General features: G+C 42.5%; 1 protein-coding gene across 1 annotated transcript; it reads right to left on the bottom strand.

Moving 5' to 3' along the window:
- Positions 1-252: 252 nt before the first annotated feature.
- On the bottom strand, positions 253-19332 carry ywhaba (tyrosine 3-monooxygenase/tryptophan 5-monooxygenase activation protein, beta polypeptide a). Its single transcript, XM_080782603.1, has 7 exons — positions 19211-19332; positions 13999-14158; positions 11752-11892; positions 9331-9454; positions 5536-5699; positions 4854-4949; positions 253-4681 (listed from the first exon to the last, which is right to left on the bottom strand). The coding sequence occupies exons 2-7, from the start codon at positions 14149-14151 to the stop codon at positions 4625-4627; spliced, it is 735 nt and encodes a 244-aa protein (XP_080638729.1). The 5' UTR covers positions 14152-14158; positions 19211-19332; the 3' UTR covers positions 253-4624.
- Positions 19333-19824: the final 492 nt, after the last annotated feature.

Here is a 19824-nt window from a genome sequence, read left to right as displayed (position 1 = left end):
TTGTCATTGAAATAAAATCAATTAGTAGTTTTCACTACTCTGGACAATCTCTGGATTTTCTTTGTGTGATTTATTTAAAAACTTAATTTGTTTTTTTGTACTTTAGGGAAAAAAAGTAGGGAAATGAAAATAAATTAAAATAGAGATTCACTCGGGAACCACAAAAATGTGTCCATGACCCACAAATGGGTCGTGACCCAGTGTTGGGAAACTGCATGCTTCACAGTACAGCAACAACAAAACAGAATCACATAGAACTGATAAAACCTTTATTTCACTTTAAATGGTCTTTTACATTTTTTTTGTTTTTCCTGATTATAACATGGAAGGTGAGAACCTAGAACTGGATTTTTTTCTATTTTTTGTTTTATTTGATTTTTTTTAAAGACAAAACACAAATCTAATATTACGTCAATAACCAGGAGGAGAAAAGTGGTGTGGGGGGATGGTTCTTTTTTTGTGTCATTTTAATACTTTTTTTTTGTCTTTAAGCTAACTCTAAAAATGTTCACAACCACGTGCGCTCTAAGCAATAAAACCGTCACAGAAGCTTTTATTTTTTTCTCATTTTCTTTCTTTTACGCAGAATACTGGTCAGTATAAACAAAAACAAAACAGAAATTAAGAAAGAAAAGCAATTATAGAGGTACCAGATATACAAACAGGCGTTGTGCCACATTCACTACTGCATGGGACTGTTGTTTTCCCCCTCTTATCAAGCATAGAACAGAAGAATGGCCTTTGATTTTGTTTTTCTTCGGCTAAAGAAAAAAGAAAAGGGGGCATTTTTCCCCCGTTTTGCTTTCAGTGCGTGAAAACATTTGTCCTCAACTAAATAGAAATGACAGACACATGAAGGGCTTTTGTCTCTTAACACACCTATAACTGTAGCGGAATGTCCCAGGCTGGAAAACACGACAAGGATATTATTGTGACACTGAGTGAACGGAAGCTTAAGTTTTAATTAAAAAAAATTCAATCAACTACATCTAAAATTCAAAGCTCCATGTTCGTCTCTCTAGTCTAGACCACTACTCACGGCAACCCCCTGGTTGGTTTCCTCCAAAAACCCTACTACAGTATGCTTGTGAATGTACACCAAAAAAAGACACATCTTGTGGTTCAGGTTTGCTCAGGATTCTGAAAAAAAAAAAGCAGCAAAGAAAACCCACAAGTCAGTGGATTTTTTGTAATGACCACAGAATGATAACATGATCTGAACCAATACAGGCACAACTATCATGTTCTACACAGAGAAGTTTCCCTCAACGCCATTGTGCAGAGAAAAGAGACACTCCCTGGTTCTTACAAAGATTAAGCTGCGAGTCGAGGAAACATCCTCCTTTAAGGAAGAGCTGACTAGTGAGAAGACAATTTCCGCCCATTGGTTTTGATCATAGTTATAAGGTTTTGATCAAGCTCAAGTCCAGCACTGCCGTACCTACTGAGTGCTATGGCTGCACGGACGGTGACACTTTGAAATGAAAGTCAGTGGAATGGTGGCACTTTGAAATGACAGCGTCAGTGTACTTTCAAGATCAGCACATGGCTGGTTGAATGCTGTTGAGCCAACGTGCGACTACCTCAATATTTGGTCGCTGCCGGGTGGAAACTTTGGATGCCAAAATTATTTCCTTTATCTAAAAAAAATAGCAGATCCACAAGCTCAAATGTTCACTATTTCTCTTAAATAGGGCCTATGGGGTCTCTGGATCCTGGGGGTCCCTTTATAGAAATGTAGTAGTCAATAGTGCAATATTTGTCTTCGTATGTAACAGAGCGAAAGTCAGCTTGCAAAAAAAGTGTTATGTGAGCTTGTAGATCAGTTATTTTGACACGTTTGAAAATATTTGAGAATTTACTCTATATTATACTTTGTCCACCACTGTTCAGAAGGGTATGGAGGAGCATTGCGTCCGGGAACCACCATTGGTGGCATTTGTACACTCTTGAGTTCAACACTGAGGATTTTACAGTGTATGTTGGGGTCCCAGAGAGAGATATATATATATATATATATATAAGGTTTACCAAATGGGAGGTCCTAAATGCAATAATGCATGTGAAACTGGTGAGAAGGACAGGAGTAGCTTTCTAGACTTTCTATTGTTAGGGCATCGATAGACTAGTAAATTAAAAGAAAATGGAATGTAACTGTTTCTGTTTCATGGGTTTTCTCTGCAATCTAAATGTGCAAAGGTATTTTTGTTTTTTCAGTTCGAAAAAGTCAAAGTTTACAGTTAGATTCTAACAATGCTTCAGTTTTACAGTATTCAAAGAACAAAAAACGAATTGTTAACTTTCTTATGTTAGGAGTAAAGAAAGTATGTAAAAAAAATTACATGGCGGGTTCAATCTAATAATCTTCTGTAACTTCACAATGGAATGTTTGGCTTTTTATTCAAATTCAACCAATCTTTGAGTTCCTAAATGGAATGGCAGACACTCAAAAGGGTTGGGTTCTTTCAAAATCAGAGTTTTATAATCCAAAACATCCATTTAAGCAGTCATTCTGATCCGACTTAAGCCGGATTTATACTCACTTGCCCGCTGGTGTCGCACACCTAAAAAATAGTCCATCAATATGCACCAATAGGTTATAGAGCTTAAAGATCACCTATTTCTTGGCGCCCGACACCACACTTAAAGCAATAGCAAACCCTTTATGAGTTCTGTCAAATAAACAAAACCTACAAAACAAAGATGAGTTGATGTTTGATTCCACAGCCGATGCTGAATCAATCAATACGCTGAATGTTTTTTTTTTTTTCTTGGTCAGTGTCACAATACAACCTTGTATTGACCGTTCTGTATTAACCTCAGCAGAATGGCACCGCCACTCAAAAATAAAGAAAATAACTTTGACATTGTGTCCCCTTGAAATGTTGAAAACATCCCATGTCAAATCAAAACCAATTTATTAGTCTGGGTTTTGTCCAGACTCGGATGGGTGGAGAATGAACTAAACATCACAGTGTTTTGTTTGAAAATAAATGAACAGTTTAATTAACTTTTCTTGAATGTTTTCTTGTAAGTAGAATAAAACCAGCCATTTCTTTTGCCAGTACACTAAGAAAAAGCAGAGAGAAGAGGGGACAACCCTATGAATGCAACAAGTCACTAGAGAGAGCGATTGAAAACAATATATTCCAAAATGTTAGGAAGGAGGAAACAAGGAATCGAAGCAAGGAACATTTGAGAATTCAGAAGCAAAATTTAAAAAAGTGTTTTTTTTAAGGGGGTGTACTGGTCAAAAAAGAAAAACTAACAAGTGTATCAACATTATGTCTGGCTTTAACCGTAAGTGAACTGAAAACAAGCGCTCCCTCCCTCGGTTTCATTTATAAGACTTATGCTTAATTTATACTTCATCGCATGACGGACATCGGTCGGACTGCAAAATTGTTGTTGCATTTTGTCAAAGTTGAGATAATTAACAATTGCCTCTGAATCATGGATAATTAAGATCAATGTTTCCACGAGGTTTTGTGACATTACATTTTTCGGTCAACGCATCAATGGCAGCGCCTCCGATGATTGAAATAAAAGACAGTCTCTGCTCATTTAAAGCCTGATTTATTTTTAGTTGTGCATCGCAGCGCTACACCTTCTGAGCTTGTAGATCGGACAGAATTTATTTTCTCCCAACTGAAATAAATGCAACCGCATGCAGCAAAAGATTTGTTATTATTATTTTGTACTATTACTGCTGCCTCTCCTTGACATGGATGGATGTGACATAGGGACAGGTACCTGCCATTTGTAATGCTGTTCTGTGTCATTGCCACTTCCAGTATGGGTTGAAGGCTTGTCCTCACAGGTGGCAGTATGCTGGGCTAGCTCATGCTTGAGCACCAGGTGGCTACCGTTGAAACAGCAAGTTTAACTAGTCTAACTATTTTCTACTGAAGGTGCCCAGGGTGCTTCACCCAACAACAACAAAAAGCAGCTTGAGGATGATCCTTTCTGCACTTCAGAAGATGGGATGGTATTATGTGGGAAAAGTGATTATACCAATCCATCTGAGGTCTTTCTGTCCTAGCCATCCCACCGCTTCTCAGAAATGTTTGCCATGGTTTTGCGGATCCACACATCGATGTGCTCCTCAGTCAGCCTTGGCGACACACCGGCACATAAACAAAGTATAAATCAGGCGATAATATTTGTGCATTTGAGACCGTTCTGTTGAAAATCTCTCCTATAAGGTTATGTAATATGTAATAACCCAACGCATCTGCGACGTGTTGCGAGCTTATAGATGGGATAATCATCATACAATGCATAAATTAGGCTTTAGGATGGCCGGCAGGGTCAGAAATCAAACCGAGAACTGATGAAAACGGCCTACTCTGGAGTGACAGAGGAAGAGAGCGAACGAATGAACAAGGGAGGTAGGGGGAGGAGTTGAGTGGGAGGGGGCAGGGAGGGGTGGGTTCGGTTTTTTTTGTTTGTTATTTGAGGGTCAGGCACAATTCATGCCGGTGGTTCATACAGAAGGCCGGAAGGTCGGGAAAAACAAGGAAGAAGAATGAATTGATGAATGGAAGGGGTGTGTGTGTGAGGAAGAGGAGTAGAAAGAGAGAGAGGGGAGGAGAAGGAAGTGGGTGGGGATTTAACAGTGAAGTTAGTTCTCTCCCTCCGCGGGGTCGTTCTCTTCACCCTGGTTTTCTGATGTCCACAGCTGGAAGACAAACACAGGACATGCAGCTGTCAGGCAATCAATAAACCAACCAATCAATCTGAAATGAACATGCAGCACTTTAAAGTGATGTTGAGTCTCAGTAACTGCATTATAAGGCGCGTGTGTGTGTGTGTGTGTGTGTGTGTGTGTGTGTGTGTACATAGTTACATACAGTCAGATTATCTCTTAGTAACTGCATGATAAGGGTGCTGTCTTTGTAGGAATCCTCGTTCAAGGTGTCGAGCTCGGCGATCGCCTCATCGAAGGCCTGCAGAGAGGAAGACACAAGGACATTACCTCACCGAACAGGAAATCACATCATACAAGAAGTTGCCTCGTCAAACAAGGCATATCCAGGAAATGACACACAATAGGTTCTTCAGATAATCAGGATCCGTTCAGCTGATCGACAGTAAATCTCAACGACGCCATTCACCAACCTAGCAGATAACGGCATTGCATTGGCCCAGCAACCAGTAGCACGTACAATCCTACATCTTTTAGATTATCTAAAAGATAACTAAATAGTTAAGAAACCACAAGCTTCAGCCTGTCATTTATTCGGGTATTCTAAAGTTGTTCTTGAGCAGCCTAGTCTAGTAGGGCCGAGCTACACCAAACGTTTGTGCGTATACGGGCACACGCGCTTTGAAAAGCCTGGTGTAGCTCGGCCGTTCGCCTACATTCGGCTAAATAATGCAGGACAAGTAACATATTATACCAATACCCTAAAATGCAATTACTATGGGCAGCCATTGGACGGCAGTATAGCATGTCCAAAATAAATGAAAAATACATTAATTACAATTTGTAAAATAATCAATTTCTATCCTCAAAAGCTTGTGTGTACATACCGACTTGGCCAGGCTGCAGGCCTGGTCCGGTGAATTGAGGATCTCATAGTAAAAGACAGAGAAGTTGAGTGCCAGACCCAGTCTGATGGGATGCGTGGGCTGCATGTCCTTCTTACTGATGTCAAACGCCTCCTGGTACGCACCCTGAGAGTTCTCCACCGTAGCTACAGGAGACACACACACACACACACACACACACACACACACACACACAGAGAGTAATTTAGATTTTAGATCACAACAGACACCTTCTCGCGAGGGACTAATTAAGCTTCAGGTCGGGGCAGTTTCAAAGCACAGAGAATTTCACATGCATTCCATTATGTTTTTGAGCGTGTTATTCAGGAGGCTGATTACAGTCATTTAAACGATACAAGTCTCAGACTTCCATGTGACCAGCCTGTGATGTCTGCGGTGGCCTCGAGGTTAGAGGAGCACATTTGTGAAAGAAAGTTTCAAACCCTGCGGACCGGCAGAAAATATCTGGGTGGGAGAAGTGAAGTGAAGTCACCTTCTCCAACAACTCTGAATCGGGCTCAGCAAGGCAAAGTAAATAAAGGTAATTAAAATGTTTCAACCCGATCAGAGCCCCTTTGACTTCCACTGTAAAATTAAAGTATTATTATTAAAGTAGTATTATTATTAATTAAATATTTATCTATGAATACTTCTGCTGCATAGGTCTTGCAGTGGAGCAACTTGCCCACTTAACACATTAACTCCTAGGTATTAATTCTTCCAAAACCAGTGTATTTTGAGTGAAACCCTTATTTTGAAGGTCCGAGACGTGAACCAGATTTGGAAAACACTGTTGTCAGTCTTTTCTTTAACCCAAAAAGAAAATATATATGTGGCCACGGTCGTTGGTTCTTTGGTTAAGGGCCCTTGAATAAAGCAGATTTTGACCAAAAATGTAAAGAGTAAAGAATCTGAGATAAATGCATTTTTTCTGGATCCGATAACGTGGAGGCAGGCAGCAGACAAAATTTCACTTCTGTTGAATTTTTGGTTCTATCTGGTGCTTAGCAACCTAGAAGCATGCATACGTTGGCGATCCAACGTATAGTGCAATCCATCATAAACCACTGAAAAGACCACATGGCGTATATTTAAGTCACCTGCGCTTAACCGGTGGATTAAACTTGACGTAAAAGTACGTCAACAGCAGTGAGTGTGTTGATATTGATACGAAATGACCCATTTCAAATCATCAGAATATAGTCTGTTCCGTCTGTGGACCGGGTCATGGTCTGAGTGTTGGGCTGTGGCGGTGACGCAGACTGGACCGGGTCATGGTCTGAGTGTTGGGCTGTGGCGTTGACGCAGACTGGACCGGGTCATAGTCTGAGTGTTGGGCTGTGGCGGTGACGCAGACTGGACCGGGTCATGGTCTGAGGGTTGGGCTGTGGCGGTGACGCAAACTGGACCGGGTCATGGTCTGAGTGTTGGGCTGTGGCGGTGACGCAGACTGGACCGGGTCATGGTCTGAGGGTTGGGCTGTGGCGGTGACGCAGACTGGACCGGGTCATGGTCTGAGGGTTGGGCTGTGGCGGTGACGCAGACTGGACCGGGCCACGGTCTGAGTGTTGGGCTGTGGCGGTGACGCAGACTGGACCGGGTCATGGTCTGAGGGTTGCGCTGTGGCGGTGACGCAGACTGGACCGGGTCATGGTCTGAGGGTTGGGCTGTGGCGGTGACGCAGACTGGACCGGGTCATGGTCTGAGGGTTGGGCTGTGGCGGTGACGCAGACTGCCACCAGGACGTTTTGCTTATTTCCATGGTGATCTGCGTCAGGCGATGGAGAACAGTGACACACTATTATGGGCTGGCGTCTCATGGCAACGGTGTGAATCAAGTCAGCTGCTTCGTAGACAAGGAGCGAGATTTAAAAAAGATTAAAATAGATCAAATGGATTTAAAAGATAATAAGATTCTACAAGCTTTATTTGGAACATTTTCAAGATGACGCGTCCAAAATAGGGAGGGCCGGTGGTTAATTAAACCAGTGTGACCGATGTGTCAGACGTGAGCTTAATATATCGTCGCCGTCACGTGGAAACGTTGTATGTCCAAACTGTTCCTTTTCTATTATAAAATAATTTTGAATAGTTAAAATAGCAGATCTACAAGCTCACGCCGCCTCAAGATCTGCCATTTGCTAATTTTGTGAAAAAGAAAATGAAATGAAATATAGAAATGCAGAAAGAGATTTCTACACAACAACATCTTCAACATCAACGGTTTTCTTTCCACTTCAGCATCATCTACCATTTTTGATTGATTATAACAGATGGGTAGGGAAAAAACTAAAACTATATAACCAAGTTGTGAACTGAATGAGCTCCAACACAGCTTTTTGTTGTAGTTAACTATTCCCTTTCAAAAAACTAATATTTGTGCACCGAGTTACAGGCCTGTGAGGGTCCATGTGGTTCCTACTTCCTACAGTATCAATAATTTAGCTGGAGACCCCCTGGAAGTCCCTGAAGGACCCCTGGGGGTCCATGGACTCCCACCGCTCCCATGTGGAACCCGAGGACTGCTTCACATCATTTGAGAGCAAGTGGGGTCCAGGGACGCCCAGCGGTCCTTAGTTAAGTTGGTTCCAGGGGTACAATCTGTTATAGTCTATACACTGTGGCCTAATGCATAACAAATCTGGGGCCCTTGAAAAAATGAAATGAGTGAGAATCACACAAAAATAAAGTTGATATTTGTTGTGTGACCCTGTGTGAACATCTTGTGACCCTCTGTCAAGCCCCAGTCTGCTGGTTGAGAAACCCAGTGAGCAGGTCCTGAGTCATCACCACCAATGAGACAAAGTGTCCTTTCATTCTTCTGAACATGAACAACCACTTCTGTTAAAGACATTTTTATAAATAGAGCCGCTTGAAAAGACTTCTCTACAAACAGAACTGCCATTCTACTCCTCCTTGGAATAACATCACAATCTACTTCTGTTTATTACTGTATTTATTCCCTTGTTTACACTTTAATAGCGATTACCAGAATTTTATATGGGATGGGAATACATCGGTTGGTGTGTGTGTGTGTGTGTGTGTGTGTGTGTGTGTGTGTGTGGGGGGGGGGGGGGGGGGGGTGTTACTGAGACAGTAGGAATAGAAATAGGAAGCTGAAAGAGTGTAGGAGAAACAGACAGCAGGAAATCCAACAGGGAGACAGTGTAGGAGAAAGATAATGTAGGAAAGCTGAGGGAGACAGTGTAGGAGACAGATAATGTAGGAAAGCCAAGAGGGAGACAGTGTAGGAGAGACGAATAGAAGGAAAGCTGAGAGGGAGACAGTGTAGGGGAGACGAATAGAAGGAAAGCTGAGAGGGAGACAGTGTAGGAGAGACGGATGAAAAGAAAGCTGAGAGTGAGACAGTGTAGGAGAGATGGATGAAAAGAAAGCTGAGAGGGAGACAGTGTAGGAGAGACGAATAGAAGGAAAGCTGAGAGGGAGACAGTGTAGGAGAGATGGATGAAAAGAAAGCTGAGAGGGAGACAGTGTGTGGTAGGATCTGCCTCTAAGACCAGCAGTACTGTGGCTCTGGGCATGTCTTTAACAACGACGACAATCAACACTCAAATTTGTAGTGAATTCTAATAGCCCTTTCCCTTTCTATGCAATTGAGGACCAAAGTCAATGATTTTTAACATGTGTGATCCAGGGACGCTCAGGGTTCCCTGAGGAGGTTCCAAATAGACCCAATCGGATCTCCCAACTGGTGGTCTCCAGACCCCACGTGATGTATACCAGTAATAATGGGAGGGTTTAGATGGGTGTACTCACTCTTCTTCGAGTCTCCAGAGGCGACCTCTGACAGGTATCTGTAGTAGTCTCCTTTCATTTTGAGGTAGAACACCTTGCTCTCTGCCTGGCTGGCGTTGGCAATGAGGAAGTTGTCAAGCAGATGCTGATGCACACAAAGACACAGGCAGACAAATTGATTTAGGGCTGCAACTATTGATTATTTTCTGAGCGATTAAATAGAATAAAAAGCACAAAATCGATGAATCCCTTCAGCCCCATTTTATCGTACAAACATTGTGAGAATAGCCGATGGTTATAAACGCATCCATGTGGTTATCATTTTAAATGATAATGTTTTACCATATTTTAACAGCAAGTGCAACTGTCACTTGGATGTTAGCTTTTAGGATAAAATGAAAAATAAATATATAAATATTTTTCTGATGCCTCAGCAAAAAGGCTCTATGAAATAGAGGTGATATTGTAAACTGTGGTATCATGTTCAACTCTCTGTTCTCATGTGACTAATGCTAAGCCTCCACTCAAATGACCCCATCTCCATCCATCTTTCCTTCTGTCTCTCCAATCCTCCATCCATCTCTCCTCGCCTCCCCCTCCATCCCTCTCTCTTGTCCTCTGTCTTCTCCATAATGCTCTGTTTCTCCTCCCCTCCGCCTCTCTCCATGTCCTCTAAAGTCACAATCCTTCCAGGTCAAGGTCATGCATCCATTTATGGATCATGGGCCTCTGTCTCTCTCTGCAGCACCTCTCCTGCACCGTTCTCTCACTCTCTCACATCTTCCCCTCCCACCCCGTGTTCCTGAGCTCAGGCGGGGCTGACCACCGGCATCTTTTAACGCAGTGGTTTTCGAATGTTTCGTGCCAAGGTCGCCCACATTGATATGAATTTGGCAATATACTTCCGTTTGGAAATATTTTGTGCTAGAGAATCTAACAGATTTGTCAACATTTTTCAAGACTTTTCGAAAATAGCCAAAAACATAAAAACGGGCTCAAGTGTTTAAACTTGTTAATTGTTTAGTTAGGACCTCGACACCCACTCAAAGACATCTGGTGGTCCTCGAACCCCACTTTGGGAACCAGTGTCTCAACACATAATAATAATAAACTTTATTTGTATAGCACCTTTCATACATAAATGTAGCTCAAAGTGCTTCACAGGGCAAAAATAGAATACAATAAAACATAAGTAGTTAAAATGATAAAACAATGACTCAAGACAAGACCAGCCAAGTCTAGTACAGCGGGAACCTGCATACAGCCCCGCCCACGTGTCTGGAAGTTGAGGAATTCTTTCAAAAAACACATTAAAATCAGATCATATCTTAGGTATATTCAGTGATTTCACTTAATTCAAATATCACTTGTTTTTTGTATTGTTGTAATAATCCTCCCTACCATAATAAGGAGTTCCTCCCTGTCCCCAGTTAACCCATGGGGTAAAAAAAACCCAAAAAGTTTTAGGCTAGGTGGCCCAGAGGGACCTTCCGCCAATCATGATGGAGCTGGGGCGGGCCTTGGTGTGTGTGCTGTTCGCCTGTTGTGTGTCCCCCCCACTGTAGTGCGTGCATGTGCACATCTTGTTACCGGGGCTTTTTCCAACTCAACAAAATTACTGAATGCTCCTTTAATATTTGATTTATCTTGCCAATCAATGCCAACTATGATTTAACAAAGGACTTTCCAGTTTGCTTTGACTTCAGTGTCATCAACTAAAACTAGCGCTGGGACCATTTTGGTATATTTTCTGCCGCTGAGAAAAAGCAACCCATTCTGGCGGTTCAACTCTCGTACAGTGTCTGTACATACAGTACAGAAACATGAACGGATGCCTGGTAAGGATAACTGCTGTAAATTGGGCTTATTCCGACTGGCGACTGCGTTATCTATCATAGATGGAAGGGAAGTTCCCCGATTGGCGTTTTCCTATGCCGATTTGAAGGCCATTAATTAAAATGTTATAAAAGCTCTATAATGTCTACCATACACTCCGCTCAGTCCCACAGCGAAAGCAACAAGGGAAAAGGTAATAGTTTGCCATCTCCTTATTGTGCATTCTCAAAACAATGCTTGCCCTGTGCAGTGTGCAAACTGTGCACCATTCCATAGTTTACTTTATGAGCATGATTTACCGTAGGTTGCAATATTGAACTGTAAATGAAACTTTTATACAGTTTTGCCATATCGCCCACCCCAGGATCAATAAAAAAGGTCTCACCGATTCAAATAAATTCAAAATATTAAAACGCCTTCACAGACACATCACTGGCTGTGGGATAATGCTTTCCCAACGATTCCATCATTAGGGAAGCAGAAGGGGGAAATTGTATATCCACAATGCTAGCTGCCTGCAGGAGTCACTCAGTCAACCACAGTCATTATTATAGGCTTGTCACACCCCCTCCTCTCCCCTCCCATCATTCTATCCACTCTCCTCACCAGCACATCGTTGCAGATGTCTTGTAGCTCTGTTTCTATCTTCTCTCTGTACTCGCGGGCCATCTGCTGTTTCTTCTCACTGCCCTCAGTCTTCTGTTCGATGCTGGAGATCACCCGCCAGGACGAACGCCGTGCACCCACCTGACGCGTACACACAACAGCAGCAGCTTAGATCACATGCACAACATTGCAGGCAGTGAAATGCTTGTACAACAAGTGTGACAAAGAAAGAACATACAATAAAAGGCCAATCCACACCAATGATTTGCGATGCAACAAAATCGTTGCAGAGAAACTGCAGCTGTCTGGATTGCAAAGTAAATGTCGGTACAGGTTTGCATCACAAATCATTGGTGTGGACAGGGCTTTAGATCACAACAAAATTGAGCAAAAAGCAATAAAAATAGCATATTGTTGCAGAAACCCATAATGTCCAAACTGTTAAGGTTTCAGGAATGTGTTCTAATGGATTCAATTTAATTATTTAGTCACCAGCTCAATATTTATGAAACCCACAGACTTGGACAGGTCAGGATATTTGTTTGAAGGACTCCTGTCCTGGCTGTCTCTCTCCGTCTGCCTCTCCTGACAGTGACCTCACTTCGCTTTACAGTAATGTTCTTTTAGTGCACAGTGAGTCAACTTATGCAGAATGCAACTCTGGCGTCCCTGCACAATCGATAAACACACAGGAGGAATTACTTCAAATTAACTCAGGAAATGGATGGAGGCTTTTAAATAAGTAACAAAATCAGTCAGTTATAAATCCACAAAGTCCCTTACCAGTCTGTGCTCTTCTATGCCTCGTTCCGTGTTTACCTAATAGGCTATGTCATAGCCTGTGTTGTCTTCTTGTAGGCAATGGAGCGCAGAAGAGAGAGATAGCGTGTATACTGTAGACTGAATGTCATAACATGTGTCTAAGACAAGTAGCAAATGTATGGTCAAATTATTATGTGTGCATACTGTAGCATACTGTATGCGTCATTAAATGCATGTACTGTATGCATGGGTGTAGTCAGGCACTCATGTCAGTGTCAGTGAAAATCGGTTATGATTATGAATGATGATTACTAATGACACCAGAAATCAATAGTCTGCAACTCTGCATATTGAGGCATCAAACTGTTGTCAGTTTGATGCCTCAATTTCATTGAGTTCAAAGGAGGTTAAATGACCCTGCTGAAACACCAGACTGAACGGGTACATGTGTTTGGTCCGACGTACAGTTCTACAGCCATGAGTCCGACACCCTACCCAAAACCCAACCCTAACCTCACAGGAAGCCACAGGTTAGTTTCAACCTGCCTCGGGTTAGTTGTAACCGTTACGCATGTCAGGAGCGACGGGTTAGTTTTAAGCAGCACGGGTTAGTTGTAACCGCCAGTGCATGTCGGGATCGATGGTGTTGTCGAACTAATGGCTGTCGGTCTGTTAGTATGTCTAACCAACGTATACACCCCGACTGAACTGGTGAGGACAAACACACCAAAGATTGATGTGATGTCATCGTCTAGTGACATGCTTCAGAAAAGACTGAAGGGGCCCTTGAACTGCAAAACACTTCATATTGTTTATGACTTGACCATCCTGTCCTTGGTATCTTTATTCTAGAAAAGAGGGATGTGACAACATGGTGGATGACACCCCAGGGAAGATTCATGAGGGCACCTGGCCAGTTTAACACTCCGACTGCCCGGGGGCATGTGGAACCATTTAATCATTGCGCCCAGCGATTTGCAGCGCGCCATCTTGGAAGTAGCTAGATGTAGCCAAAACACCCCCGAGGGGATCGACGACCACGATGGGCCGTCAACATCATAAGCTTTGGTTAGAATTGGAAGCATTGATTTAGAGTTATTCACGTTATTCAAGATTTTTCATCACATCCATTAAAATGGAGGGGGACCAATTTGGATGACGTCCCAACCGGAAATGACATTGTTGCCCAATCAACGCTCCCAGCCTGTAGAGCGGTGCGCTCGGTTATGAAATGATTAACGTTTTGATTCATCTCCGTCCGGGGCGCTGAACGTAACTATTTCATAGGACGGAGACCTCCGTTTTGGCCGCTCAGAGTGTTAACTCAGTCTGTAAACGTGTGTACGGCATCATTGTTTTGTACACTCCAAGTTATGGGGGTCCTTGAAATAAAACAAGTTTGAGAACCACTGCTTGTAGAGTCTATGCATGATTACTTTGTCTCATCATTAGATCAAAACCTGTGTATGTTAGACCCCTACGTACCACGTTCTTGTAGGCGACAGACAGCAGGTTGCGCTCCTCGTTGCTGAGCTCCTGACCCTGTTCTGTCACAGCCTTCATGGCGGCCGCCATGTCATCGTAGCGCTCTGCCTGCTCCGCCAACTTGGCCTTCTGAACCAGGTCGTTCTTATCCATCTTTGCACTGGAGATAAGACAGACAAGACAGTCAGACAGATTTAAGATACCAGGGTTTAGGTGTACATGATCTCTACAGTAATGGCAAGAGAGCCTGACTGATGCCGGATTTTTGGAGCCCTACACCGATTACCGATGTTTTCGCTAATATTCTTCCCAAAAGTACAAACTTTTCTAATAATCATTATAGACAAACATATCACTTTCAACTTGGAATTTTAATTTAGGTATGTCACTGTAGTTGAAGATTTTCTCCAAATGTTAAAAAATAGCCGATCTACAAAGCTTGCAATGTGGGCTTGTAGATTTGCTAGTTTTTTATGTTTTTGAATAGGGTTTAATTACACTTACAAAATTGGGACACATCAGCTACATAACTGCAGAGATGTCTAAAAAGTCCAAATAAATGGCTGATATATCTAGACAGGACACATCAATTGTACAAGCCTCCATCAAACAGACAAGACGACCAACATAACTGTGTTGGGCCAACAGATACAAGTGACAGACAAAACACAAGAAGATGTACATGTACTTTCATCAAATGATTTTTTTCTATTCCAGTAAAATGGCTGCTTGTGGATACTCCCCTGAGGAACATTGTCCCCCTCCAGATGAAACGCAGGGTTTAAGTAGGACATTGCCTCTCCACACACAAACGCTTACAGAGAAGTATAACTTGAACACTTGAGATTTGCATTGAACTTTTACTTTGTTTATATTTAAAGCCAACATTTCTGGTGAATTTAACCACACAAGGGCAATAGTAGTAGAATATGTGTACTACTTTTTTATCATCTATTGACCCTTTAAAGTGACGACTGATTCAAACTTTACCACCATAAAAGGTCTGTACAACACTACTACACATCATGGGTGTGGTTGAATAAACAACCTGAAAACATGTCTCATTTAACTATTGATATAGTCGATGCCTCAATTCATGTTGATGCTTTTATTCAGAGTGATCATTTCAGAAAGTTCTTCCATCACCGGCACTGCGTAATATTTGCATTCTGGGTGGATGTACTCATGACACAAGCAGGGTTGTTTTATTTGTATTCATATTATATCAATTTGTTCAGTTAACAGTTGAACCCCTAAAACCAGTAAGACGCGCAAACGCGGGAAGCGAACGCAGCTGAGACCCTGCAGATCATGTCTGTCTGTGTGTCTGTCCCGCTGTTACTGTATATGTGGACCTGGCCCCTTTTGTGCCCATATATGGAGCTGAGTGGACCTGGCCCCTTTTGTGCCCATATATGGAGCTGAGTGATTGCTGATGCAACACACTCCATATTTGGATAGCGGGACAGACACACGGACACACGGACACACAGACAGACAGACAGACATGATCTGCTAGGTCTCATAGTAAGTGCTCACTGAGAATTCTATTACCATTTTGCATATTTTCAAATTCTGCATTAAAAATAAAATACGGTAATCACAAAAGCATATTCAGGCCGACATTGGATGAGGTCAAATATTTTTTGTTGGTAGAGCGGTTAAAGTGCAATGGAAACACTTATTGAATAAATTATGTAGAGAGGTAGCCTCTCAACAGACAAGGCGGTGAAATAGGGTTTTCACTAGATGGACAGCTTGAAAGGTTGTGTACATAGAAAGCTGTGACTGCATTCCCTGACCTTATATTCCCTTATAGGAAAAAAAGCTGCTAAACCTTTTTTACCAGGTAAACTGGTCTACAATCAGTTTGGTAGTGGCTACTTATGGTAGTGGCAACTTATAATTTAATTGGCTGCCGTAGTCACCTATCTTTCCGATTGGCTGCCTCATCTCTAGGCAACCAGACACTTTTGCCTCTAGCCGACCTCTCAGCCAATGGGATAGCATTGCAGCCAACAACACACGAGAGAACACACAGAGAGAGACAGAGAATATGACTGTCATTTTGGGCTTGTTTTAATGCATATTAGGCAAACTTCTTTATTTTAATGAAAATCATACAAGGCAGTTGAGATCCTTAAACACGTGGGCCTGAACATCCCTATTCTGAGGGCAAACCTTCTGCAAAACTGGCAGATAAGTATGTATAAGCTTAATGACAATGCTTTAGTGGCTGGACGTTGGAACTGGAGCTCGCAGAAATAGTGTGTAGTGTTACAAAATGTAAAACACCCACGAGTAACGTCATGGTGAAGAGGGATGTCAGTTTGACAACATCCTATGGCGTGACAGCAGTACTTTTTGACAGCAGTACTTTTTTGAGTGGTGCAACCACTCCTATATCCTATTCTCTCTCAAAAAAAAAAAAAAAAACACTCAACTGAGGGAAAACGGAGCAAATACAGGAGCCTCTTTTGACCCTGCCTTATGGGAACCTCTTTAGGGTTATTCTTTTTTATAAATATTTCAGAAAACTTAGTTCAGGATTTAGAAGGCATTTTTAGATCTAATTAAGTCTAATGGGTTAAGCCTGTTTTATACTTAGTTGCATGCCAGAGTATCACTCTGAAAATAGCCGATCTACAAGCTCACAGCGGATTGCGCTGTTCTGCTTCTGTGCTTGTAGATCAGCTAGTGTTGGGGAGAAACACCTGCTGCAAATATAACTCACTCAGGATTTATACTGACAAATGAAGGTAGCATTACTTCTTCCATTGTGTCCAGATAACCGGTGACCATATGTTTCTGTCTATCTGTCTGTCCTCCCATCAATGGTTCATGCAAATCTGGCACACCCACACCTCGGTTAGTGTTCCTGACAGTTCTTCTGGGATGGTTTTGGACTTGTCAACAGTTTGCCACTGTAGCAGTAGTCAATCATGAAAAGCAATTGTATAATGTACTTTGACAACTTTATGTGCTAGACTAGTGGATGCATTTTATAGACGAACAGACTTATATAGATAGAAATATCATTCTCAAGTACAAAGTGAAGGAGGCGGGTTAAACACATAAACCTAGTGTTCTATTCTGGGGGACGAACAATCAGAAAATAACAGATCTACAAGCTCACCACAAGTCAGGTTGCGAGGGAAGATAAAATATTGTGATGGTAGTTGCTGGTGTAGACTAGATTATTAGAGAGCTCTGGGGGACTCCGGTCAAATAAGTATATAGGGGACTAAGTGCTTCAATCTCTGGTGCGGACTGCGTAGATGTATTGCTGTGATTTCTATTCAATAATACCTGGCACGGAGAAAAGATAAATGTTTTATTTTTTAGTGATACACTATTTGTTAAATAAGGCAAATCAGTTCCCAGCTTACAAACAGTTACAGGTAGATGTATTGACAACTGTGTCCAACACATATATTGAAGACAGCCAGAGTTTCAGTTGTCCCAGTTTGAGACCACTACCCTATTTGATACAATGTTTAATCTCTAGAAACCCAATCTGTAAAATATTATTTAACACTTCAAAGTGAGCTAGACAATAGTCATACATTGCCATGCCGTTATCATTTTACTGGCTCTGTTACCAAGCAAACACCAGATAAGACAAATACTTCATTACTAATTACCACCCTGTATGTAAAACATTACTAAAGGTCACCTAAGGGCAATATTATTTGATGGGTATTCCCGCCACAAACACAATTTAGGGGAGGAATTATGATCCATTTGCATGCGTTTTCCAGAGCATGATGGGCCAACAGCATTTAATCCTATAGATGGACCCCTAAAGGTTACTGGAAAAGATGGAAGCATTTAGCATAAATGTCGCGCGCACAGCCCATCTATGCGCATAGGCCCGATTGATATATGAGAGAGAGAGAGAGAGAGAGAGAGAGAGTCCGTAATATTTAGATCATGGAAACACAGCGTCAAGTTGTTGACCCCTTGAACATTTACAAGGAATGTAGTTTGTTAAGATGCGGTGACAGCAACCAGGCGACAGGCTGCTAACGACCCCCACTCACATAGTGACCGACAGGACAGTGACCCACTTCAATCCAACCGGCCCGACAAACACACCAACGTCCCCGTTAACAAAGCCCACCAGCACCCACCCAGCCGTCACTTCATCTACGGGAAATGGCAGCGCCTCACTCCGCTTAGTCCGCTAGCAGCAACGCCCAGCAGCCAGCACAACTAACTAGTAGTTAGCCAGGTTGGTAGCTTGGTTGTCCCTCCCGATTACAGCCGATCGATCGATCCCGGACCGTAAAATAATAATAATAAAAAACGTCGATAATCGATAAATACCAGGCATTGTAGGTCTTAGTTGTGTGAGAGAGGGGGACTGGATTAAGACAGACTGCGGTGGAGCGCTACATACATGCTAACGTGGCTAGGAGCGACACACAATGCTAAATTGGCTAGCGACATGCTAACATACTGGGCTAACTAGTAGCGACGGGGTGTCGGTAGCCACAAAGAACAGATCTACAAGCTAATAACGCGTTCCCGTGCAACGCGTTATTAATTTGTAGATCTTCCTTTTGTATGGCCCGGCGACACAGTCAGTCGCGCGAAGATGTGGGAACAGGGAGTATATCCACTATTATTCGTCGCGCCGCGATTAAAAAAAAGACCCCAGAAAATACGACGCGTTAAATTTAAACAGGGGAAAATAAGTGTCGACGTGACGTTGGGAATCGAAAAAGACATGATTTCCCGTCGGACCGTGTGAGCTACACAGCGCACGTTACACTTTATGCACGCGTTAGAAGCTCGAGCTGTCAGAAAATGGCCAAACTTCCACCCTCCCCTCGTCGCCTCCCCCCCCCCCCCCCCCACACACCCTCCTCCACGGAGCCAACTTCAACCATCACACATTTTTTACAAATGAAATACCTTAAAACGCGTGTTGGGCCAAATATCGAGGCGTAATAACAAAAAAACAGCGATATAATAATGATAAGTATTGCAATGACGTCTCCTTGGCCTACACCGTCCTCCAGCATTCACAATAGAACCACCTTCCTTCCTTCCTACCGCGGTAGGCTGGCAGGCAGAGAGAGGCATGGATGGATCCACGCTTCACCCACTTTCATTTACGTCCCCCTCCATCAAAAAACGAGTCCCTTCGACCGCTAAACAACCACCTAAACCAACTGGTAAGACGGTTTAAACGTTTTAGACTCACAGTTCAAAGTATACTGGGCGTCCCGCTGCTGTTTATTGTGTGAAAGATGGCAGTTTCTTATCAAAGCCGTGTCCTCCTCTTTCTGCTGCTGCTGCTAGTAGGGCTATTCAGGGCAGTACCACTTCCGCCTTGACGCCAGTGTTGCCAGCGTGAGAGAAATAAGCTAACAGGTCTTTGAAAAGAAGCCACTAGGCTATTTGAAAAATAGCCGACCTACAAGCTCACAACGCGTCGCGATGCGAAACAAATCTTCGGGGAAAAAAAGTGACAAGTGTGGAATATAAATATATATATTTTTTAACAACACAAATCTTGTATGGGTCGGTCTTTGGCACAATATATGTTTAGATGTTGTAGGATCCTTGGACAAATAGGCCTACATTAATCATTCTGGGGGTCCTTGACCTTAAAGTATATATTAAGTCCTTGACATGGAAATGTGTGAGAATCACTAAACAACATTAGGAAGCAAGCCCAAATAAGCAACTAAACTTTAGAAACAAGCCCCAAAAAACGCAACCTGCAAACAATCCAAAGGCCGCTTATAACAAGCGGACATGGCAACACTGCTTGACACTTCCGCTTCCTCTAAAAAAGAATACACCTTTTTCTAT

The sequence above is a fragment of the Protomyctophum bolini genome, assembly GCF_963924005.1.
Source record: "Protomyctophum bolini genome assembly, chromosome: 2".
Lineage (NCBI taxonomy): Eukaryota > Metazoa > Chordata > Actinopteri > Myctophiformes > Myctophidae > Protomyctophum > Protomyctophum bolini.
Note: the sequence above shows the minus strand (reverse complement) of the source record. Positions and strands in the feature narration are given on the sequence as shown.